This window comes from Panthera pardus, unplaced genomic scaffold (genome assembly GCF_024362965.1).
Source record: "Panthera pardus isolate Hobbes unplaced genomic scaffold, ASM2436296v1 HiC_scaffold_24, whole genome shotgun sequence".
Classification (NCBI taxonomy): domain Eukaryota; kingdom Metazoa; phylum Chordata; class Mammalia; order Carnivora; family Felidae; genus Panthera; species Panthera pardus.
This window is the reverse complement of record NW_026526810.1, coordinates 22,242,902-22,270,019: the sequence shown is the minus strand read 5'-3', so window position 1 is coordinate 22,270,019 and position 27,118 is coordinate 22,242,902. Positions and strand designations below refer to the sequence as shown.

Sequence of the window (27,118 nt, the reverse complement as noted above, 5' to 3'; positions counted from 1 at the left end):
TCACATTTATGCTTATGATGAATATTGATCTGTAGTTACCTTACAATGTCTTTGTCTGGTTTTGGTATCAAGAGAATGTTGGCCTCATTAAATGAGTTTGAGAACTAGTCCCTTTTCTATTTTTGAAGGGATTTCTAGATGATTGGGTTTTTCTTATTCAAATGATAATATTCATAAGTGAAGTCATATATCTTCCATCAGTTTTGGTAATCTGTGTCTTTCAAGTAGTTTGTCCATTTGATCTAAGTTGTTGAACTTATTAATGTAAAGTTGCATACAGTTGTCCATTATACTTATGGTTTTTGGTACTGTACATAAGAAGGTTGGAAGTCAACACTCACTCCATCCTAACAAAAAGTCAAAATCTGAACAAACTGAAAAATTAGCAACTCTTCTTAGGATCTGTAAGACAAGTGAAATAAAAGGGCAAACTGCAGCCCCTAAAAGTGGAGAAACAGACAGGCAAGTAGAGACTTACAGGTTACTAGACCAGATACCTATAAGCAGAAACCTCTGTAGAAACCAGTACTGGGATAAGAAAACCTGCATCTCTGGAGGTTCAGTGTGGACAAGGCTTAGAGTCAAAACTACAGGATATCCCCACACTTTGTTAAGTTTTACCTCCAAGAGCTTGACCATGTTCTTATATTGAATGCCAGAGAAAAATCTTGCCACACTTCTACTTCCAGCATGAGGAGGTGATAAGGAACCATTTTGAAATATAAAGATGCCTGCCCTGAGGCAAAAGTATTTAATCAGAGCCTAATATGCTGGTGGTTTAGCAGAGATTAATTGACTTGAGGGAAGGAAAATACCTTCCCTTTAATCTTTCACCTGAAGGAAGGGAGAGAGAAGGGAAATACTCAACTCCAGCCCATTTTAGCCATTCTGTCCTACCTCAGGGAAGAAAAGAGCCTGAGAAGCACTTGTGAAGTTTAAAGTTAACAGGCCCTGGTACAATAAAAGACAGACATAATCATGGGAGTAGAGAATGTTCTCCTTCTCTCATACCTTATTACCATATTACTAAAGGCCTATTTATAACAGTTCCATATACTCTGTCTATATCATGTCTAGCTGTCAAGTAAAACTACAGGACTTACTAAAAGGTAAAATATGGCTTGAAGAGACAGAGCAAACATTGGAGTTAGACTCAGATATGCTAGGGATATTGGAATTGTTACACTGGAAATTTAAAACAATTTGATAAATATGCTAAGTGTTCTAATGGATAAAGTTGACAGCATGCAAGAAGAGAGGACAATTTAAGCAGAGAGAAATTCTAAGAAAGACTAAAAAAGAAATACTAGAGGTTAAAAACACTGCAGTAGAAATGAAAAATGCCTTTGATGGGCTTATTACTATACTGGACATGACTGAAGAAAGCATCTCTGAGCTTCAAGATATTGAAAAAGAAACTCCCCCACCAAACCCCTGAAATAGACTCACAAATACAGAGAACAAATTGATGGTTGCCAGGGGGACATGAGGGAGAGATGAGTGAAATAGGTGAAGGGGACAAAAGGGTACAAACTACTAGTTATAAAATAAATAAGTCATGAGGGTGTTACGTGCATAGGGAATATAGTCAATAATACTGTAATAACTTTTTATGATGACAGATGATAACTACACTTATGGTGAGCATTTCACAACGTATAGAATTGTGAAATCACTATGTTGTATACCTGAAACTAATATAATATTGCATGTCAACTGTACGTAAATAAAAAATAAAAATTCAGGGTGGCTTGGTGGCTCAGTTGGTTGATTTCAGCTCAGGTCATGATCTCACAATTTGTGAGATCGAGCCCTGCATCGGGCTCTATACTGACAGCGCATGGCCTGCTTGGGATTCTCTCTCTGCTCCTCCCCTGCTTGTGCTGTCTCTCCCTCTCTGTCTCTGTCTCTCTCAAAATAAATAAACTTAAAAAAATTAGAATTAAAAATAGTGTTAGGTGTGTGAGACAGTTAATTAAAAAATACTTTAGTAAAAAAGAAAAAACTTCCAAAACCAAAAGCAACAGAAAAGACTGAAAAAAAAAAACAACCCAAAACCCTCAAAACATAATATCTAAGAACTATGAGACAACTACAAAGCACATAACGTGTAAATGAGAATACAGGAAGGGGAAGGTAGGGCAAAAGGAACAGAAGCAGTATTTGAAGCAGTGATGACTGAGAATTTCTCCAAATTAATTTCAGATACCAAACCACAGATCCAGGAGACTCAGATAACCTCAATCATGATAAATGATTCCCCTTCCCCCCCCCCACCCCCGCCAAAATCCAAATGACACTTTGGCATATATTCAAGCTCAGAAAAACAAAAAGAATCTTGAAAGAAAGCAGACGGAAGAAAATGCCATACTTATGGTGGAACAAAGATAAGAATTACATCCAGCTTCCCTTCAGAAAGCATGCATGAAAGCTCATATGGAGCATTCATTAAGGTAGACCACATTTGGGGCCAGAAAAGACACCTTAACAAATTTGAAAGAATAGAAATCATATAGTGACTATTATTAAACCACAGTGGAATTATAATAGAAATCATGATTAGAATGCTGAAATTTCCCCAAATGCTTGGTGATTAAAGAAAACACTTTTAAATGATACATTGGTTAAAGAGGAACTCTCAAGAGAAATTTAAAAATTATTTTAACCTAAATGAAAATGAAAACACAAGTTACCAAAATTTGTGTGATTCAGTAAAAGCAGTACTTAGAATTAAATTTGGATATTAGAAAAGAAGAAAGATCTAAAATCATCTAAGATTCCACCTTAGGAAACTAGTAAAAGAAGAACAAATTAAATCTGAAGTAAGCAAAACAAAAGAAATAAAAATTATTGCAGAAGTCAATGAAATTGAAAAGAAATCAATAGAGAAAATCAAGACCAACACCAATAATACTAGTTCTTTGAAAGATAGATAGCATTGGTAAACTTCTAGTTAGGCTAAGAAAAAAAGGAGACACAAATTAATATAAATGGAAGAGGGGATATCAGTAAGATCCCATGGACATTAAAAGGATAATAAAGAAATATTATGAATATCTTTTTTCCCACAAATTTGATAACCTAGGTGAAATCAACAGTTTATTAAAAGACACAATTTGCCGCAATTCACACAAAGAATAGACAATTTAATAGGTATATATCTATTAAAGAAGTTGAATCAATAATTAACTTCCAAAATGAAGTACCAGGCCCAGATGGGTTCACTGGTAAAGTCTACCAGACATTTGAGGAAATTATACCAGTTGTGTACAGTGTCTTTCAGAGTATAGAAGCAGAAGAAATACTTAACCAACGCATTCTATGATGCCACCATTATTTAATACTAAAACCAGGCAAAGATATTAGAAGACAAGAAAATAGATCTCTTTTGTGGACATACATGCAGAAATCCTGAAAATAATATTAGCTAATTAAATCCAACAGTGTATAAAAATAATTATGACCAAGTGGGACATACTTCAGATATGCAAGGCTGGTTCAAAATTTGGAAATCACTTAATATAATCCATCACCTCCATAGACTAAAGAAGAAAAATCACATGATCATGTCAGTAGATGCAGACGAAGCATTTAACAAAACCCAGCACATATTCACAACAAAAACTCTCAGTAAACTAGGAATAGAAAAGAACTTCCTCACTTTTTTAGAATATCTACAATATATGTGCAATTAATAAAATACTTAATGGTAAAAACCTGAAGCTTTCCCACTAAGATCAGGAACAAGGCAGGGATGTCCTCTCACCATTCATTTTCCACATCATAATGGAAGTCCTAGATAATGCAGTAAAACAAGAGAAAGAAATAAAAGGTATACTGGGCATCATGGGGAAGAAGTAAATAAAACTGTCCTTGTTTGCAGATGACATGATTATGTACATAATAAATTTGGAAGAATTGACAAAAAAAAAGCCCTCCTGGAACTAATAATTATAGTAAGGTTTCAAGATGCAAAGTTAATATACAGTGGTCATTTTTCTCTTTACTGGCATTGAATGTAGAATTTGAGATGGAAGAAAAAAACCACAATACCACATACATTAGTAACCCCCCAAATTAAATACTTAGGTATAAACCTAACAAAATATGTACAAGCTCTATGTAGGAATACTACAAAACTCTGTTAAAAGAAATGAATGGTAGTTATATACCTGACACTAATGTAATATTGTATGTCAACTATACTCAAAAAAAAAAAAAAGAAATGAAGAGATATTATTCCATGTTTATGAATGCAGAGAATATTGTCAAAATGTCAGTTCTTCCCAGGTTGATTGCATTGATTCAATGCAATCCCAGTCAAAATCCCATCAAGTTATTTTACAGATATTGGCAAACTAATTCCAGAGTTTATATGGAGAGGCAAAAGACCCAGATTAGCCACTATACTATTGAAAGAGAAGAACAAAGTTGGAGGATTGACAATACCTGACTTCAGAACTTATTATAAAACTATAGTAATTAAGACAGTATGGTATTAGCAAAAGAATTGATAGATAGATCAATGCAAAAAATAGCCCAGAAATAGACCCATATAAACAGAGTGAACTGATCTGTGACAGAGGAACAAAGACAATACAATATGGGAAGGATAGCCTTTTCAATAAATGGTGTTGGATGACTGGACATCCACAGCTAAAAATGAATCTGGACACTGATTTTACACTTTATACATGTCATTTTACATTTGTCCAAACCCACAGAATATAGAACACTTAGAGTGAATCCTAATGTAAACTATGGATTTGGGGTGATAATAATGTGTCAGTGTAGGTTCAATAGTTGTAACAAATGTACCACTCTGTTGGGTGTTGTTGACCTTGGGAGAGGCTTAAGCATGTGTGGGGCAACAGGTATATGGGGAATCTCTATACCTTTCTCTCAATTTTTCAGTGAACCTGAAATTTCTATAAAAAATATAGTCTTAAAACATTTTTTTCTATCTTTTTAAACCTCTAAGATTCTATAGTGACATGGCTTTTTTTATTCCTGAAAATTGCGATTGTATTCTTTGATCACTCTGGCCAGGAATTTATCAATTTTAATTAATGAACTTAATTTATGAACTTTCACTGTCATTTGATTTTCATTTTGTTGTATTTCATTTATTTATATTTTAAATTCTTTCTTCCTGTGTTTTCTTTGTATTTATTTTGTCTGTCTCTCTATATTCCTATTGTATCAGTTAATAAAGAATATTAACATTTATTATTATTCATATTCATATTCATTTATTATAATAATATTATTTCACACTTCCATTTCACACTTCAGTATTTTCCAGTTTGCTTCAAATTTTCAAGCTTTGTTGCTAGATACATACAAATTTAGTATTATTTTATATCCTTGAAAAATTGATCCCGTTACCATTATATTTCTTAATATTATGATTCTTAATAGCTTCTTAATATTTCTTATGATTAAGTCTACTTTATCTAACTTTATCTATCTACTACTATCTATCTACTTTATCTAACTTTAGTATTCTCATGATAAATCTTTTCCCATTCTTTTAGTTTTAAACTTACAACTTTATCTCCTTATATATTTTTGTGTATTTCTTATAATTGTCATATGTGAGTCTTCCTTTTCTGTCTTTTCTGATACTGTCTATTTGCAGTTTTTAATCAGTTTATATTTACTGAAACTATTGCTGTGGTTGTTTTATGTTTTTTAATTAAAAAAAATTTTTAATGTTTATTTAATCTTGAGAGAGAGAGTGCGAGCAGGGAGATGGGCAGAAAGAGAAGGAGACACAGAATCTGAAGCAGACTCCGCTCTGAGCTGTCAGCAAGTCTGATGGGGGGCTGAAACTCATGAACCATGAGATCATGACCTGAGCCAAGTCGGTCGCTTAACCAACTGAGCCACCCAGTTAACATTTGATACATGTGACACTCACTACCTCAACTGAATTGTAAACTCCTTTATGGCAAAGTCTATGTCTTATACATATTCCCCTTTTTTACATGGTGAAGTAACAGGTGTACAGCAGGTGTTTCCTTTTACTCAGGGATTACTGTCCTAGGCTACTAGTTGATACATGAAAAACAGTAATTCCGTATATACTTTAGGAATTTTCATTGTTGTTCATAACAGAAGGGCTAGTATGATACTAGTTAATCTATAATGACTGAAAACAAAATTGTCAAGCGGCATTATCAACATTTCCCCAGTTATTTTTGCTTTAGCACTTACCATCTTCTAAAGTACTATGTATTTATTATTTATTATACTATGTGTATTAGTATACATATATACTATGTATTATATATATTATACTATATTATTTAATATAGTATGTATATTATTATTTATTTACACATTGCTTTTCTCCCACTGGAATATATACATGAGGATTTTTGTCTCTATTGCTGGCACCTATTAGGTTTTCAACAAACATTAGTTAAAAAGAATTAGATGAGATTGGATTATGAAAATAGTGTTCATATCACTGGGATTTCTTTGGCTTTATAAAAGTAGAGAAAAGAACTATGAATTTACTTTCATAAATCAGAATTCAGCCTTGAGGCATGATGGTCCATTCCAGGTTTCATGGTTACAGTTAGTGAGGGTAAGGCTGTAGGGACCTGATTTTAGATGATGTAAAACCAGAGATATTTGGTCTTCCTTTGACACCAGCTAGATGAGGGACATTGTCTAATGGCAAAGCCAGAATTAGCAGGTGGTTTAAATTGTGGGTATGTGTTCTAAAGCTAATTAGTAAGGTTCTATATGACCTATACTGGATGAACTGTGAGAGTGTATGTGGTTCCTTGAAAGTTTTGACATTCAGGCAAAAAATTTATTCTGAAAGAGGAGTCCATAAGAGGAGTCAGAACTTTGTTTGCTGCTGGAAATTAGGTGGAAAGGATCCATCATGTGGTGCAGAAGACCAAGAAAAGCAGTCTAGTAAAGCTCTAATCACTAAACTGCATTTTAGAACAGAAGTGTGATGACGTTAAGCAAGAAATTAGATTTGTGGGACAGATTGTCATTGATCTGGAGTTTGAATGGAGGTAGGAATGAGCAGGGGAGAGAGCTGCTAGTTAGAGCAACTATTAGAGTCATAGGTTTTCACTGTATATAGCCAGACCTGTGTCTGCAGTATTGGCAGCTTGCATATCACCTTTCAGTTATCCAGTGGTAATCACTAGGATAACAGAATCCTTATCTCTGAGAATAAAGGACTTTCAAGAAGATGTTCTGAAATGATGGAAGGAGAGCAATGAGAGAATGAAGGTGTGTGTCTATGTATACCTATATACATATGAATAAATATAGGTATGTAAACATATAAATGAATATTTGAGAAGAGAAAGTGAATAGCTATCTGTCCATAATGTGTTTTAGGGGTAAATTCAGGTATAGATACATGCACAGACAAACATAGAGTCTGCCTTGAATTTATGTTTGAGATATGATAGGGTTAATCCTTGGCTTACCATTGACCAGTGAGCCCAACCATGGTCATGGAGACTGTAGTTGAGCAGAAGAGAGGCAGGGGAAAGATATAAGGGCTAACAACTATTATAGGATTCTGATGTAGAACTTTAAGGTGAAACCTTTTGCATCCTTTATATGTGTTGGTTATGTCCTCTGTGGTCTTAAGGAATCCATTCAACACATTATTCAGATATTTGAATGATCAGCAAACAAAAGTGAATAGAACATAACTTCTACCCTTGTGACGTTTACAAGGTATTAATAGAGATAAATTACGTATAAATAACCCTTATATGAGACAGTGTGTCCACAGTAGCAGAAGAAAGGTACAAATAAGTATTTAGGTGAACTCCAGGGAGAATAAACTTAGTTATGCCTGGGTAGTCAGGGAAGACTACTTATACAATTGATGATGATGATAAAAAGAAATACATATAAACAAAAAGTGGCTCGTATTTATTAGGCTCTTTATTATGCCCCAGATATTGTCTTAGACTAGAAGTACCCATTATAAGCAAAATTAAAATAGTCTGTGAGTGTTCATTGTGTTGGTAATCCTAAGAGCAGAAACTTGAGTAATAGTTTAGATAGCCAATAATAAGGAGACTATCAAGTAATGTATGGCATGATGTTTTTAGAATATGTAACATGGGCATGTATTTATAATGTGGAATATGGAAATCCACTGTATGCTTTTAAGAGAATGAGAGTGAAAAAGTTTGACCTGAAAGACTCTTTGAGACCCTCTGGAAATCAGATTATACTCTAAAAACTATCAGCCAATTAAATAAGAAAAAACTCAATTGATAACAAGTGTTGTGTTGCTTTGCAATATGAATTGAATCATGAAACAGGACAATGATTTTCAAACTGTGATCCTTATACTTCTTGCATTGGAGTCAATTGAGATCCTTTTTAAAAGGTAGATTCACACCTAGACTTCAGCTATTATTGATTCGGATTCACTTGGTTTTAGTTGAGAAATCTACATTTTAACAAGTTTTTAACTCCTAATGTACCTAACAATTTGATACCTAGTGTTTATAGGAATTTAGAAGTATGGAATCTTAGAGCTAGAAAAGACCTTAAGAATTTAGCTAGTTCTATTGCCTCATCTTACAAATGGAAGAAAACGTAGGCTCAAAGCCTAGGGTTCTAAAGGCTACAGTTATAATAAAAAAAATTGTTTTAACTTCCTCACACATAATTAGACAATGGTTCGTTAAAGATCAAAATTAAATGCCAGAATGTTTGGCACAGACATGTGGTGGAGGAGATGGATAGAAGAAAGAAATCTGAAATAGATTATGTAGATGTCTTGATGTGAGCGAAGGAGACAGGAAGAAATTGCTGATGACCCTAGAGATTCTAGCTGTATACCAATGTCCTTGACTGAAGCAGAGCCAAAAGAAGGAAATTCTGGCTTTTGTGACAACATGGATGGACCTTAAGGGTGTTAAACTAAGTGAAAAAAGTCAGAGAGACAAATACTATATGATTCCACTTATATGTGGAATCTGAAAAAGACCAACTCATAGGAACAGAGTAGAAATGGTGATTGTCAGTGGCTTGGGAGTCAAGGAAATGAGATGTTGGTCAGAGTACCAACTTCCAGCTATGAAATGAATAAGTTCTGGGGATCTAATAAACAGGTTGGTGACAATCATTAGCAATACTATATAACTTGAAAGTTACTAAGTATATACTAAATGTTCCGTCACACACACAAAATGGTAGTTATATGGGTATTGGAGGTGTTTACTAATCTTATTGTATTCATTTTGCAATATATACAGCTAGATATAGATATAGACATAAGGTGATTACATTGTACCCCTTAAACTTACACTATGCTATATATCAATTATATCTCAATAAAGTTGGGGAAGAAAAGAAATAGGGGCACAGATAAAGATGATGTGATAGTTGCTATGTGAGTAGGTTTGAGCTATCAAAGGGATATCCCAGAGGAACTGGTAGACAGGGCTCCCATTTGTATGTGTGTTAAATGTCTACTTATTCTTTTTAACTGAAATTTATTTTTGTAAAAGTAATATTTTCCTCCTGTTCTTTGCCTTCAGCATTAGTCTGTGCAGATATTTATAATACTGCCCTCCTGCTGGAAGCAGTAGCCTAACTGGTGAAAATGTCTCAAAACAGTTCTCAAGAAAAAATTCTCATAATGTCCCAAAAGTATACTGTGCAAATCTAAATTTATAAAATGCAGATGGTAATGTGAAAGAAAATAAAGTTGGATAGCTAGAACAGGGTCACATTATAGAGAGCCTTGAATGCCATTTAGCAGATTGACTAGATCTTTTGGAAAGGAACCACCATAGGTAACAAAGGGAGTAACATCAAGAAGCCAGTGATTTGGGAAGATTTATAACCTGTGCTATGCTACAGGGTTACAAGGTTGAGAACTTGAGTGAATAGGAGGTTATTCTACTAATCCAAGCATGAAGTGATAGGCCTTACATTATAGTATACTGCAGAAAAAATTAGGAGTAAAGAAAATAATCAAAAAGTGTTTTCATCTAATAATTTTTGATGATACATTATTTGAAAAAATGAAAAATAGAAAATAATTTTGAAATTTCAGTCCAAGGTACTATTGAGAAATCTAGTGAAGTGGATATACAATGGTAACCATGAGTTTTGCTTTAAAGTTGTAGAGGAAAAGATGAAGGTTGAACTACCAAGTGAAGAGCTAGAAAAGTTTGACATTTGGACTGAAAGCTAAAGTTATATAGTTAGCATACATTATTATAAGCATTCATTATTATAATATTAAAATTTCAATGGTGAGAATAATAGTTATTAAATAGAAATTAAAGAAGATGAAGCCTTGCAAAGGGCAGTGATACTGAGCTGTAAAATACAGGGACAGAAACGTCAAGAAGGAATAGAGAGAAAAGGCCATTGTGTTTGATACTAATCAAGATCATTGCAGACTTTCAAGAATGCATTTAATGGAGTAGCATGTTTATATAATCATGATTCTGCCTCCATTTTTTCATTGTTGCCATTCTGTTTCTTGAATATACCTTAATGTATTGGCACTTAAAGTTCTGTCTACCCAATCTGAGCTTTCCCCAGATTTATCTGTGACCAGCTTCTTCACTTCATTCAAGTTTCTACTTAGAGTTATCATTATTATTTTTTTTAAGCTTATTCATTTTGAGAGAGAAGAGAGAGTATGTTGAAGGGGCAGAGGGAAAGAATCCCAAGCAGGGCCTGCACCATTAGTGTCGAACCCGATGCGGGGCTCAAACCCACAAACCGTGAGATTATGACCTGGGCCAAAATCAAGAGTCAGACGCTTAACCAACTTAGCCACACAGGCACCCCTAGAGTAATTATTTAGAAATCTTTCACGAGGCCCTCTGTAAATCCCATGACTCCTCAACACACACATATATACAGTTACTCTATATTGATTGTTCTGTTTTCTTCATAGCATTTATTTTCAGATTTCTTTCCTTCCTTGCTTCCTTCCTTCCTTCCTTCCTTCCTTCTTTCCTCATTTCCCTCCTCCCTTCCTTCCATTTCCCACCACTGTAAACTTTCATATGAGAATAATTACCTTATTGAGCTTTTTATATCTGAGTTTTTTGTATACTATATGTTTAATGCTGAGAATAATTTTTGATACATTACACATACTCAATAAATATTTATTGAATGAATAATAAAACATGAATATATGAGAAACTATCTGAAGAAGAAATAATAGTATTAAATCAGATTTCATTTGATTTTCTGTGAAACTAAAATTATTTGGGTATTCTTTTGTTTATTATTTACTTATTATTTTTTAAAATATAATTTATTGTCAAATTGGCCAATATACAGTATGTAAAATGTGCTCTTGGATTTTGGGTATTATTAAAATTGGCAAGATTAAAAGTGAAGAATGGGACACATGGGGTTTAATTCCTTTATTATTAAGTTTTTTATTTTAATTCCAGCAAAGTTAACATACAGTGTTAATTTCAAGCGTACACTACAGTGATTCAGCAATTCTATACATTACTCAGTGCTCGTCATCGTAAGTGTATTCTTTAATTGCCTTCAGCTATTTCACCCATCCCTCCACCCCCCACCCCCCACCCCTTTGGTAACCATGTTTGTTCTCTGTAGTTGAGAGTCTGTTTTTTGGTTTGTCTCTTTTTTTTCCTTTGTTCATTTGTTTTGCTTCTTAAATTCCACATGAGTGAAATCATATGATTTGTCTGTCTCTGACTTAGTTCACTTAGCATTATACTCTGTAGCTCCATCCGTGTTGTTGCAAATGGTAAAATTTCACTCTTTTTATGGCTGAATAATATTCCACATATACTTATGGAATAATATAATATTTTATTATAATTTATATATAATATAACTATAATAATATTATATATGTAATATAATATTCCATATAAATTCCATACACACACACACATATATGCCATATCTTCTTTATCCATTCATCTATACATGGACCCTGGGGGTGCTTCCATCATTTGGCTATTATGTAAATAATGCTGCCATAAACATAGGGGTGCACGTAACCCTCTGAATTAGTGCTTTTGTATTTTTTGGGTAAATACCCACTAGTGCAATTAATGGGTCCTAATGTAGTTCTGTTTTTAACTTTTTGAGGAAACTGAATACTGTCTTCCACAGTGGCTGCACCAGTTTGTATTCCCACCAACTGTGCAAGAGAGGGTTCCTGTTTCTCCACATCCTTGCCAACACCTATTGTTTCTTTTGTTGTTGATTTTAGCCATTCTGGCAGGTTTGAGGTGGTATCTCATTGTAGTTTTGATTTGCATTTCCCTTATGATGAGTGATGTTGAGCATCTTTTCATGTGTCTGTTGGCCATCTAGATATCTTAACAGTATTTGTTCTTCCATTCCATGAACATGAAATCCATTTATTTGTGTTGTCTTCAGTTTCTTTCATCAGTGTTTTATAGTTTTCAGAGTGCAGGTCTTTTGCCTCTTTGGTTAGGTTTATTCCTAGGTATTATTTTTGGTGCATTTTTAAATGGGATTATTTTCTTAATTTCTCTTTCTGCTGCTTTGTTATTAGTGTATAGACATTCAACCAATTTCTGCACATTGATTTTGTATCCTAGAACCTCAATAAGTTCACTTATCAGTTCTAGTAGTTTTTTGCTGGAGTCTGTAGGGTTTTCTGCATTTAGTATCATATTATCTGCAAATGATTAAAGTTATACTTCTTCCTTACCAATTTGGATGCCTCATATTTCTTTTTCTTGTCTGATTCATGTGCCTAAGACTTCCAGTATTATGTTGAATGAAAGTGGGGGAGAGTGGACATCCTTGTCTTGTTCCTGACCATAGGGGAAAGCTCTCACTTTTTTTCCCATTGAATATGTTTGCTCATATAAAGCTTTTATTATGTTGAGGTGTGTTCCCTCTACATCAACTTTGTTGGGGGCTTTTATCATGATTGGTGTTAAACTCTATCAGATGTTTTTTTCTGCACCTACTGAAATGATCATATGGTTTTTATCCTTTGTCTTGTTGATGTGATGTGTCACTTTGATTAATTTGGGAATATTGACCCACCCTTGCATCCCAGGAACAAAGCACACGTTGAGTGTGGTGAATGATTTCTTTAATGTATTGCTGGATTGGATTCAGTTTGGTAGTATTTTATTGAGGTTTTTTGCATCCTCAAGGATATTGGTCTGTAGTTCTTATTTTTAGTGGTGTCTTTATCTGTTTTTGGTATCAGGATAATTCTGGCCTCATAGATTGAATTTGGAATTTTTCCTTCCTTTTCGATATTTTGGAATAGTTTGAGAAGAATAGGTATTAACTCTTTAACTCTGTAACTATTTGGTAGAATTCGCCTGTGAAGCCATCTGGTCCTGGACTTCCATTTGCTGGGAATTTTTTTTATTACTGATTCAATTTCATTGCTGGTAATTGGTCTATTCAAAATTTCTATTTCTTCCTGCTTCAAATTAGGGAGATTATATGTTTCTAAGAATTTACCCATTTCTTCTAGGTTGTCCAATTTGTTGGCATATAATTTTTCATAATATTCTCTTATAATTGTTTGTATTTCTGTGGTGTCAGTGGTTATTTTTTTCTTGTGGTACTGATTTTATTTGAGTCTTCTCTCTCTCTCTCTCTCTCTCTCAAAAATAATTACTTGCCACTGTAAAGTGGTTATTTTCCTGTTTTGATATTCCTTAATATTGTGGCTGATAGCAATGAGCATGCGGAGGTTGCAACAGCACATAATTTAATGTTGAACTCTAATTTAGTTATTCTTTTGTTCCCATGTATAACCTGTGCTAATTTGCTTTTTCCTTATTAGGGGTGTTGTAATTTGCATCTTTCATGATTTTTTTTATGGAGTATTGCTTATTTTTTCATTGTGATCTGGATTGATCTACATCGTGAATAATTCTTTCATAGGTCACTAGACTAATTCTTTGAGACTAGGACTCTTTGGGTGAGCAGTTAAAATTTAAGCTAGTATTTTCCTTTTTTTCTTCCAAAAAGAGAAATTGACAAATTAAGTCAATATTAATGGATTGCTAGAGTGACACCTTTGTTAGATTAACTGTTGATGGCTATCCCTATTGGTTCAGGCAAGCTAGAGCCTAGTTAGACAGTGGCAGAAAAGCATTATCTCAGATTTTTCCAAGCTTTTGGTATTTAAGAAATATAAATAACAAAACAAAACAAATCTTTGTCTCGTCCAGTAACTTTCACTGCCTTTCAAATTATTTCTAAAGTTAAATATTCTTGTATTCAGCTTTGCATTATATACCTCTTAAGGTATATAGATATTTAGCCATTTCAACTATCTTGTAGAAACCTAATATGGTTTTAAATTTAATTATCATGAGTTTAACATTTTTGAAAAATAAGCACCATTCTGTACCATATCTGTAAACTTTGAAATGTTTTTATGAATCTCCTCTTTATCCTATGAGGAAATAATTTTTAGTCTTTTTTGATAACATTTATAGTATTTTAAAGAAATATTCTCAGAAATCAAAGTGTTAAACTCATGTTCCTAATACTGGGAGAGGAGAAACATAGGGTTTTAGATCATCATAAAAATTAGCAGCAAATTAACTGACAGTGATAAAACTTTTTTCTCTTCAGGGCCAAGGAATATGAGAGTTTAATGGAAACAAAAAACTCTGGATCTGACTCACCTTATAAAGCAAAGTGAGTATTTTACCCTATATTTTATTTCTCTATCTCACTGGTGTCTGCCTATACAAAAGTTTATCTGAACTTGTATTCCTGTGATCCTGGGCTTTGGTATTGGTTGCCTAGAGCTTCATTCTTCTAACACAGTGGTCTCCAGCCAGGGATGATTTTGTCAGGGGATGTTTGACTGTGCCTGGGGATATGTAAACACATTTTGGCTATCACAGCTTGGAGAAATGGTGTTACTCCCATCAAGTGTACAGAGACACAGGGATGCTGTTAAACACTCTGCAGTGAGCAAAGAATTATCTCATCCAAAACATCAGTAGCGCCTAAGTAGAGAAATGCTGTTCTAGCAGAACAGGTTCTGGCAGTGCTGTTCTGGTTCTTGCTCTGAGGAGGCCTTGTTTAGGATTGTTGCCAGGGCCACTTGACAGATGAGGAGGATTTGACTCCACCACTGAGTATACATGTAACTACACAGGAGCTAAGTAAACAAAACCATCATCATTTTCCTTCTCTCAAATATGTTACCAGTAGAGGTGTGGTGAGGAAGATACTCAAAAACACTGCTGATGGGAGTGCAAATTAGTGTAGTCTTAGTGAAAGGCAATGTGAATCCAGAGCTTAGAACATACACTGCTGCTTGGTGAAATAACGCAAAATGTGCCCAAATATTTATATACAAAAATAACTATTTTACTGTTATTTTTCATAGTGAAAAAGTCAAGAAATAACTGCCACAAATTGGGGAATATCTATAACCAGTTGTTGGTGTAGATATGCTATATTATTTTAATGTAGCAGTTATTTACATTTAAAACAGAAATATTGTTGCCTTCAGAAATGAGCTACCCACTGGGGCACCTGCATGGCTCAGTCAGTTAAGCGTCTAACTCTTGATTTCAGCTCATGTCTTGATCTCAGGGTCATGAGTTTAAGCTCTGTGTTGGGCTCTGTGCTGGACATGAAGCCTACCTAAAAAAATAGAAAAAGAAATGAGATGCCCTTAAGATAATTACTTTTATCACTTATTGTTTTGAAACAATTAGTCATTGCCATCCTAAAAGAAAAAAATTGTGTAAAATATTAAAGTTAACAAAATTATCAAGATTATGATACTGTATATCTGGAAAACCCAAGAAAATCAAGTGAAAAACTAGTGGAAATAAGAGAATCAATTCAGTAAGGTGGCTGATTACCAAATTAATGTGATAATATTTGGCTTTTCTGGGCCTTTGCCTCATTCCAGGCTCCTTACTTGTGTTGCCTCGTTTATTCCTCACAACAACTCAATGAGTTTCATTAGGGAAGCTAAGCCTTAGACAGGTAAGTAACTTGGTTTAAGGTTATGCAACAACATAGCCAAGCTACAAAATTAATGCTTTCCTTTCTGATGATCAGTTAGAAAACATCAATATCATTTACAATAGCAATAAAAAATAAACTAAGAATAAACTTGACAAGAAATATGAAGGCTCTATAAAAATTAAAAACCTTAAAATCCTAACAAAGGGTATAAAAGAAGACTTGTATAAATGGAAAAACAAATTACACTCTTGGATAGAAGATATGGTATAGTAAAATAACAACCGTTTTAAAAAAGAATCATTTTAAAGAACATACGGAAAAATAAATGAAAATTTCTAGAAAAAAAATTTTAAGGGATTAGTGAGGTAGGACTGCACTTACAGATATCTAAGTATTTGTTAAAATATTTTTGCACTGGGGCATTAATAAAAATTCAAATTTATGGAAGAGGGTTTTAAAAACAGTCTAGAAATAGATTAAAATATTTGAGCAAATTTAATATATGATGGTGAGATAATGTTTACAAAGATAGCCACAAGCTGAGCCATTCCTGGGGGCATGCCCCTGTGCAATATAATATAACTTTGCCACTATTACATCAAGTGGTGGACTCTATTTCCTTTCCTCTTGAATTTATTCTGGACTTTTGACTTGTTTTTGACCTACAGACGACTACAGAAGCACTATGTGATTTCCAAGACTTGGCCTCGGAAGTCTTAAGTCTTCTCTTTCAACCTCACTTTCTTGCTCCCCTGTGATTGCCGTGTAGGGAAGCCTGGGTCAGCCCCCCGCCCTCCCGCCTTGAGGATGAGAGATCACTTGGTCATGGTGATAATCCTTTTAATATGTAGTTGAATTCATTTTGCTTGTTCTCTTGAGGATTTTTGAATCAGTGTTCATAGGAGATATTAAAATTTATCAAGCCTCTGCTTGTGTTACATTTGCTTATATCCCATTGACCAAAGCAAGTCATCTCACCAAGTCCAGGGTCATTGTAGGAGGAGAGTGTACAAGTCATGGATAGCAGGGTGTAATTCAGGAGGACCTTTTATGTAAACAGTCTACTTCAGAACTTTCTCTGGATTCTCCTCTTACTTGACTGGCCACTCTTTTTCAGTATCTTTTGCTCGGTTCTTACTTGTCTCCTTGACCTCCAACATTAGCATGCCTATGTCTTGAGCATTCAAATACAGAATTATTCCCTTGGTAATCTTACTCAGTTTTATGACTGTAAACGTTTAGTCACTGATGGATTTTAAATTTAGGACTCCAACCCAGCCCTCTCCCCAGGACTCCAGGCTCATATATCCAACTTCCTATTTAGTATTGCCACTTGGATGTCTGTTTGTTCAGTTGGACCCCTCAAGTGAACGTGTACAAAATTAAACTCTTGAAATTTGCTCCCAAACTTTACCCCTCATATTTTTGCTCGTTTTAGGAAATGGCAAGTCCATCCTTTAAGTTGAGACTAAAATCTTTAGAGTCATCTTCTTTCTCCTCACACTTCATTTTCAGTCCATCAACAAATTCTGTTGGCTCTGTCTTTAAAATATATTCAGAATCTGACCACTTTTCATTACCTTCATAGTAACTACTCTGATTTAACCTACCATTATCTCTCATCTGGATTAATTTAATAGCCTCCTAATTAGTCTTCTACTGCTTCTGCTTTTCCTTACTACAGTCTGTTGACTACTGGGCAGCCAGGACGTTTGTGTAAATTATAAGCCTAGAAAAAATAGCAGTAGCAATAGAAGCATAATTTTTCAGTATCTCCAGATCTTCACATAGAAACCAGGCAAGTAGTTAAGAAAACCAAAAACCCATGGCAGTGTTTAACAACAAACCACCTTACCAGATACCTCCATGAAATCCAAAAAACAAGTAAATCCAAACAGCCTTAGGTACTGCATGTTATTGACATCAGTGTGAAAGAAAGCAAAAAGAAGCAACTGGAATAACAGATGTAAGGAAAGAAGAAGAACCCCAAAATAACTAAGGTTTTCACTGCAAAGTACAGGGAACCAATTTGAAAAAAAACCACTTGAACCTCATTTTCAAGTAAGTTCCTCTGGGAGGGCTCATGTGAACAATGTTGTCTTGGCTCTTGCATATCAATAATTTTATGCCTTCAAAAATTAGTTTTTCCAATTGCAAAATTATTGACCCACATTTTTTTTCTTGAGGATCTTCAATCTTAAAAAATGAACTTTAATCAAAATTGTTAGACTTCAACATAATGACTGTGGTGAACCTGATATAGTTTCTTATAGAACTAAGACTGATGGCCAGAAGAAGAATATTACATAGTAACTGTATCTCATAATTTTATAACATAACTAAGAAAAGTATCAGTGAATATGAGGAGAACGAATGCTAATAAATTAAATGTTCTCTAATTATATTGGTAATGATACCAGTAATGTTATTCTGAGTCTGTTCTGCATATAATGTGGGATAAAGTAAAAGATATTATGCAAACTAAAATTCTCTCATCCCCTGTGTTCCTGAGAAGTTGAGTCCTGAGTTTACAAGAAAGGAGAAAGGAGATAAATGTAATATAGAAGAGATGAGGTAAAACCCCTGTAGGACTGAATTTGAATTAAATGAATTTATGAGGTATTTTATCTTTCAGAAAGTGTTATGTGTATTTGTGTGTATACATATTTGTATATGTATGTGCATATGTATACATGTATATGTATGAATGTATGTGTATATGCACACATTTATTTCCTAGCTCTGCCCATTAAAGAGACCTAGAAACAATGACCATCATAGTGGCAGTGAGCTCACTGATTTGGGACTTGAAATATCATTTCTCACGAAAAGAAGCAAGAACTTCTTAGAAAAATGCCTAATTCTAGATCTAAATGCCCTGTCATACTAGATGGCAAGGAGGCTATCAAAAACTTCTAGCATTTTGTCAAAGGACTCAGTAGCCAACTTAAGAGCTTTATACTGGACAAAGAAGATAATTTGAGCTTCCAACAGGATAATTATTATAACTGATTTAATTTGGTAACCAAATAGTAGATGAAGTGTCTTCTTATTAAAATATTCTAGCCAATAAGTGAAAATGACTCTTTCTCTCTTCCTCTGGTTACCCCTCCCTTTCCAGAAAAATTTAGTCTGAAGTCATTAGATGAGAGAATACCAAGCAGCCATCTGCAGTGTTGAGATGGCTGGAGACAACAGTGGCACAGTGGGGGATGTAAGAGCCTGAGGAGGCTGAGGTGGATGTTTGTGCAGGGGCATGAGGAGTGGCCATATGTGGAAGCTCAGAGCCCCAGCAGAATGAAGGGAGCTTCCATGTGAGGTGGGGCATCATGGCCTGGTGTGGTGAGTCAGAGCAGAATGAGGAGGGCATCTCTATGGAAAAGCATCCTGGTATAGTCTGTTAGAGCCCACGTGAAGAGGGAAGCCTGACAAAGGCTGTTGAAACAAGCAAGGGTGAGAGAGCACAAAAACCCAGAGTGGGGAGTCAGAGCCCAAGCTGGGACATAATAGCATACATACAGAAACAAAGATGGGTGATATGTTACATGTAGGGGAATTGGTCAAATAAATAAATATATTAAGGATGATGAAAGGCAGATTGCTCACTACTGGAGAAGAGTTAAAAATATATCCAGGAAGAATAGAAAGACCATGTAGTGAATTGGAATTATAGGTATCAGTTTTAATTTGTATTTTCCAATATATAGAGATAGAAATATAGATGTAACTGTGTTGATTTATTTATATATATATATATATATATATATATATAATATGATAATATGTATATATGACATATATAATATATGTAATAGTAATATATAATAATATATATATGTATGTGTATGTGTATATAATATATATTATATATTATATATTATATTATATTATATTATATTATATTATATTATATTATATTATATATTATATACACATTTCCTAGCTCTTTCCACTGAGAGTCAGGGCCTTGAAACAGCAACACCCCAATAGCATTGAGCACATCAAGTATACTCATGTAATGTGAAGGCAAGGTGGTTTCTCAAAAGGGGAAGTGGGTTCTTTTTTCTACAAGAAGGGATGCTGGCGGGCAAAAATGAAAGATACCCAATGTAAGAGGTAACATGTACACTGATTTTTGTCATCTGATCTAGGTATTTCTTAAGATCTTACATTTAAAAATATAGGCTTCACCATATTATTTAAAAATAGAAGGGGAACCAATAGCCCTAAAACTGTTAAGGTGTTTATGTCTTCTTGTCCATCACACTAACGAGCAATATTTCTTCCTAAAGTGGACCCAGTCTCCTTTCTTACATTTTTACAAATCATCCCAGTGATCTAATGAACCCTCCCCAAAACTTTACTGTGACAAAAGTTAGGGCTTCTTACAGAAATACATTTACATTTCACATTTACCGGTGACATATATGAACTTAGAGTTGTTGTGGGAATTTAAGTTTTGAGAAGAAAGTACTTGACCTTACAAAATTCCTCACAAAGCCCTTTATCAGACAGATAATTCTCATGTTCTAGGCTGGGAGGTACAGCGCCTCTACTTTTTCTTCCCATGCTAGAAGAATTTTCTGCCAGAAGTAACTCAAATAACAATTTCTGTGTTAAAAACTGGATCCTCTAAACAGCTTCTGTTCTTCCCCTGTAGGGAAAATATAACTTTCAGGGCCTGAGTCCCGACAGTCTATAATTATTCATAGTATGAATCAAAATCTGATGCTTTTTTTTGAAAGGGGCTATATTATTTGTGGTACTTCTGTGGAGGCAGGGAATAAAACAGAGGTTTATCTCATGTTACCAAAGCATCCCCTTGATTTGGCATTCTTCCTTGAAGGGTAGGTTCATATGAATCCCAGATTTGATTTACCTCAGGGTGAAATACAAGCCTCTTGTATTCTGTGAATTAAAATGATCCTTGTGCCTCCCTAAGTACCCCTGATTTTCAGTGGAATGTGAGCATTCTTGGTAAGAATACTGCTAGATTCATATGCATCCATGGCTATGGCTGGATATTTAGTTACATGGTGTGCAGGCTTTATTCAGCCAAAAGCTGAAGTGGCTACTTATCTGTCACACAATAAACTTCATTGCCAATATTCCTCAACATGATAAGGTCAGTAACTTTAATCGGATGGGACTCCAGCCCATATTCGATTAAAAGGGAAAAGAAGTATGTTGTTCTTATTCTGTGTCTGTGTTTTTTATATTCCCTTTTTCCTTGTGTTAGATTGAGACCTTCTGTCAATGAATAGTAATAATAGTTGATCATTTATTGAATGTCTCCTTTACTCCTGAATGGTGTTAAGTACATTATTTGTCTCTGATCTTCAAAAGCTCTGAAAGGAAAGAAAAGGAGAGATATATAAGATATATATATATAGATATATATATAGATATAGATATAGATATAGATATAGATATAGATATAGATATAGATATAGATATAGATGTGTGTGTGTGTGTGTGTGTTGTATATACAACACACACACACACACACACACACACACACACACACACACACACACATATAAAATCTCCACTTTTAAGGTGAAGAAATTGAGATTCAGAGTAGTTAAGTAATTGTCCCAGAGTTTATACATGTGGTATGTACTGGAGCCAGAAATCAAGCATAGGTATGTCTGATATTAGAGTTTATATTCATTCTTTTGACTTATCAAAGTAAACTTCGTATGGATAGCTTAGATTTATTTATTTTTATTAATTTATTTTTATTTATTTTTTGGCAATGTGTGTGTGTGTGTGTGTGTGTGTGTGTGTGTATATATATATAAAATTTATTGTCAAATTGGTTTCCATACAACACCCAGTGCTCATACCAACAGGTGCCCTCCTCAATGCCCATCACCCACTTTCCCTTTCCCCCACACCCCAAAACCCTCAGTTTGTTCTCTGTCTTTAAGAATCTCTTATGATTTGCCTCCTTCCCTCTCTGTAACTTCCCCCCCCCCCCCCGACCCCGCCCCAGTCTTCTGTTAAGTTTCTCAGGATCCACGTAAGAGTGAAAACATATGGTATCTGTCTTTCTCTGCCTGACTTACTTCACTTAGCATAATACTCTCCAGTTCCATCCATGTTGCTACAAATGGCCATATTTCATTCTTTCTCATTGCCAAGTAGTATTCCATTGTATATATAAACCACATCTTCTTTATCCATTTTTCAGTTGATGGACATTTAGGCTTTTTCCATACTTTGGCTATTGTTTAAAGTGCTGCTATAAACATTGGGGTACAAGTGCCCTTATGAATCAGCATTCCTGTATCTCTTGGGTAAATTCCTAGCGGTGCTATTGCTGGGTCATAGGGTAGATCTATTTTTAATTTTTTGAGGAAGCTCTACACTTTTCCCGAGCAGCTGTACCAGTTTGCATTCCCACCAATAGTGCAAGAGAATTCCTGTTTCTCCACATCCTCGCCAACATCTATAGTCCCCTGATTGGTTCATTTTAACCACTCTGACCTGTATGAGGTGGTATCTCAGTGTGGTTTTGATTTGTATTTCCCTGATGAGGGGTGACATTGAGCATCTTTTCATGTGCCTGTTGACCATCTGAATGTCTTCTTTAGAGAAGTGTCTATTCATGTCTTCTGCCCATTTCTTCACTGGATTGTTTTTTGGGTGTGGAGTTTGGTGAGTTCTTTATAGATTTTGGATACTAGCCCTTTATCTGATATGTCATTTGCAAGTATCTTTTCCCATTCCATAGGTTGTCTTTTAGTTTTGTTGATTGTTTCCTTTGCAGTGCAGAAGATTTTATCTTGATGAGGTCCCAATAGTTCATTTTTGCTTTCAATTCCCTTGCCTTTGGAGATTTGTCAAGAAATTGCTGCGGCTGAGGTCAGAGAGGTTTTCCTGCTTTCTCCTCTAGGGTTTGATTGTTTCCTGTCTCACATTCAGGTCCTTCATCCATTTTGAGTTTATTTTTGTGAATGGTGTAAGAAAGTGGTCTAGTTTCATTCTTCTGCATGTTGCTGTCCAGTTCTCCCAGCACCATTTGTTAAAGAGACTGTTTTTTTCCATTGGATGTTCTTTCCTGCTTTGTCAAAGACTAGTTGGCCATACATTTGTGGGTCCAATTCTAGAGGCTCTGTTCTATTCCATTGGTCTATGTGTCTGTTTTTGTGCCAATACCATACTGTCTTGATTACAGCTTTGTAGTAGAGGCTAAAGTCTGGGATTGTGATGCCTTCCGCTTTGGTCGTCTTCTTCAATATTACTTTCGCTATTCGGGGTCTTTTGTAGCTCCATATGAATTTTAGGATTGCTTGTTCTAGCTTTGAGAAGAATGCTGGTGCAATTTTGATCGGGATTGCATTGAATGTGTAGATAGCTTTGGGTAGTATTGACATTTTAACAATATTTATTCTTCCAATCCATGAGCACAGAATGTTTTTCCATTTCTTTGTGTCTTCTTCAATTTCCTTCATAAGCTTTCTATAGTTTTCAGCATACAGATCTTTTACATCTTTGATTAGGTTTATCCCTAGGTATTTTATGGTTCTTGGTGCAATTGTGAATGGGATTAGTTTCTTTATTTGTCTTTCTGTTGCTTCATTATTGGTGTGTAAAATGCAACTGATTTCTGTACATTGGTTTTGTTTCCTACAACTTTGCTGAATTCATGTTGGATAGCTTAGGTTTAAACTGTAGTTCACCACTGCCTTTTTGAGCTGCATTTGCTGTTGTATTCTTTGAGAAATTTAACATTTTTACACAAATATTATTTAGGTGAAATTGTATTCTGTGGTATTATTTATTTGTGAAGAAAATTTCCTTATTTGAACTGACTAATATGGTTTGGAGACAAAAGCAGGAGATTTGAGATCACAGGCCTAACCCCACTAATACCTTTTACCAGTTGTGAGACCTTGGGAAAGTTACTGAATTTGCCTGAGCCTTGGTTTCTTCATTTTTTTCAAATGGGAATAAGACTAATGGACATTGTTTTCATAGGATTATATAAGATCATGTACATTATGTTGTAATTTATGGATATTATTAAGACTAAAGAAGAAATTTCTTCCTAGCCCATTCATCATTAAATACCTGTTGAGTGCACTTATGTAGAGATAGCACATTCAGTGCTGTTAATAAGGCAATGAATAGGTAGACACGAGCCGTCTTTCATGAAGTTAATACTATGCTTCTGTACTGTTCAGTATAATAGCTCCTAGCTATATGTGACTATTTAAATTATTAAGATTAAATGCAACTTAAAATTCAGTTCCTCAGTCTCACTAACTATACTTCTGGTGCACAAGAGCCACATTTGGCTAGCAGCCACCATATTGTACAGTCCAGATATGGGACATTCTCATCATTGCATAAAGTTCTGAATGGGAAAGGCTTGTGATGAGTGCTTTGAAGGAATAGTCAAATCAGAGAAAGTAATGTTTGAACTGAAAACCTGAGGATACATAGAAATTTTCTAGATAATGTGGAGGTGAAGGAAGCATTTCAGAAGGAATGAATGAAGAGCATTTGCAAAGACACTGAAGGAAGACGAAGAGAGTTAATTTTGATCCAGAAAGACTTCATGTACACAGAGTCTGTGTGGCAGGATTAGCCCTACATGGGCAGAATCGGTCTTCTTTGATTGTAATAGGAGAGGCAAAGGAGAGTATGGGTGAAATATAGGTAGGCTTGTAGGTTTTATGGCAGAAAGTAAAGATTTTCTTGTTCTAGTAGTTCCATTTTCACTCTGAAATGTAAGATCTTCTTTTGAAAACAAGAGGGAGAAAGGAAAGGATGGAGTTTTGAAGAGAATGGATAATGTATGAAGCAAGACTTTATGGAGAGTGACCAGATTAGACAGATTTAGTAAGATCCTGAATGTATAGTCATAGGAAGATCAGAGATGGAAAAGGCTTGCTAGATGGTAATTATCCAGCTAAATAAATTAATAATCAAGACACTGAGAGTGGTGCCAGCCCACAGTAAGAGTTAAATATTAGTGATTATCACCACTGCTGCCATTTGGTAGGAGTAACAAACAGAACAACAGAAAGGGAATGTAGCATGTTTAGCAGAAAGTGACTATAATCTTGGCCTACAGAATCTATCACAGATAAAAATGGAAGTGAGACAACAGGGGGATGATGTACAGGGGAGAAGTGGAGAGATCTGGAAGTGTTTCTGGTGAATATCTGTCAGTGGGCTACTTAAGCGAGTAAGTGGAAAGGAGAAGAGGATTGCTCAGAGTGAGGTACATGAGACAGAAGAAGTAAGGGCCACAAAGAAATACTACACATAGTTCACTTGCAGGAATCCTACAGTCTAGGTAACGTGTTTATTTTTTGGTGAAAAGCAAATGTTGCTCTGTTGTCTAAGTAAATGACATCAGCAGTGGCAGGCAATCTCCAAATTACTTGTAAATTGGAACGTGGGAGTTTGACATTTTGAGAGTTTACAGTGCTTACAAAATAATATCCAAGCCTACCTTGAAGATATAAATCAAACTATGAAAACCTGCTGAGTTTCTTATACTCATTTTCTCTGCCATCATTGCCTCACCTTCTCCCCATCTGCAGTTCTGTTCTAGTTTCAGTGTCACACAGAAATTGATAGTAGCAATGTCCTAGCTAATCTAGATGGACAGTACTGTCCTCTAGTTCTGTTTTGTACCATGAGGACTAGGAATGGTTTTGTTTGTTCCTCCCCAAAGGTGTTCTGTGAAGCACTTTCTACTACAATAATGAAAGTAGCTTTTGTTTCAAAAGGTTTAGGAAAATGAAATATTATAGTCTAATTCATTAATGTCATTCTTCCCTTTCATTTTGTATTGAAGACTTCAGCGATTAGCCAAAGATCTTCTAAAACAACTACAAGTACAAGACAGTGGCTCATGGGCAAACAATAAGGTTTCTGCTTTAGATCGGACCCTAGGCGAGATCGCTAGAATATTGGAAAAAAAGGTATGTAACTAATCTCTGGCCTTTGGCCTTAATCTTCGTGATTCTTTCTCACTATGACAGGACATAGGATTATAAGGCTGACGCTCACTTATGCATTTCTTCTGTGTTTCCAAAAGCTGGTCAACCACTGATGGATTGTTTTTTCCTTTTGTTTCTGATTAATTTGGTATAGTTTTTAGTCATTTTAATTGAAATGCTCAACAGCAAAAACAAGTCATATTTTTCCACACACAAACAAAATAAAATAAATTTAAAAGGAATCACAGTAATAAAGATATACAATTTTATGCCAGACAATGTAAAACTTTAAATTATAAAGCTCATAAATCGCAACCAGATTTCCATAAGCACCAATTTCCTTACTGTTTCCAAAAGAAGATTTGGCAGTTTTCTTTAATGACTTAGAGTCATAAATGTTTTTGTGACAGTTAAAACATTGTTAATGATCTTTAAATGATTTTTATTATTCACTATAGAAAACTTAAAATATATCAAGAAGAAATAAACTCCCTATAATGCCCACTGTCGATATTTTATTGTATTTTCTTTTAATCTTTTTACTGGACATTTCTTACATTATTTTATCTGACTACCTGTATCATGAATATTTTCCTGTCTTTAAAAATCATTGTAACTAAATGAACATACCATAGTTTACACAATTTATATCACTTTGGTGGTTTCTAAGTTTTCTATTTGATGTAATAGCTGTCTTTGTTTATTATCTAAATTTTTTTGTTTTTTGTTTTCTGGGTTTAATATTTATGACATTTGAGATCTACAAAAAGAATGTAGTGACAAAAATAACCCAAATATAATGAACACCTATGAACTTACCATGAAACTTAAAAACTAGACTGTTCCCAGTACCTCTGTGGTTCCCAATGCGATCCTTCCATATCCCATTCCTGTCTCTGCTTCCCCTGAAGGAAATACTGTACAGTATTAAGGCAATATCTTTTCTGTCTCTTTTTGTTTAAAAAGAAGAATATTTCTTTGTTTTTTAAGAGCTTTATTTCTTTACCAAATGAATGTTTTCCTAAGTAATATATTACTGTTTTGCTTGTATTTGAACTTTATAAAATATACTGTAGACTTCTGTCAGTTTTCAATCAAAATTACGATTCTGAGTTTTATTTAGGTTTACAATGTAGCTGTTTTTCATTCATTTTCTCTGCTGTATAGTGAGTACTTCACTG

At 34.6% G+C, this 27,118-nt stretch overlaps 1 protein-coding gene across 3 annotated transcripts in view; it reads left to right on the top strand.

The window, feature by feature from the left end:
* SCAPER (S-phase cyclin A associated protein in the ER) overlaps positions 1-27,118 on the top strand; it is a 504,168-nt gene that overhangs the window by 226,781 nt on the left and 250,269 nt on the right. For all 3 annotated transcript variants that reach the window (XM_019441359.2, XM_019441358.2, XM_019441356.2), the window contains 2 exons: positions 14,611-14,676; positions 25,793-25,919. In XM_019441359.2, the coding sequence (XP_019296904.1) occupies positions 14,611-14,676; positions 25,793-25,919 (193 nt within the window). The remainder of the gene's footprint in view (positions 1-14,610; positions 14,677-25,792; positions 25,920-27,118) is intronic.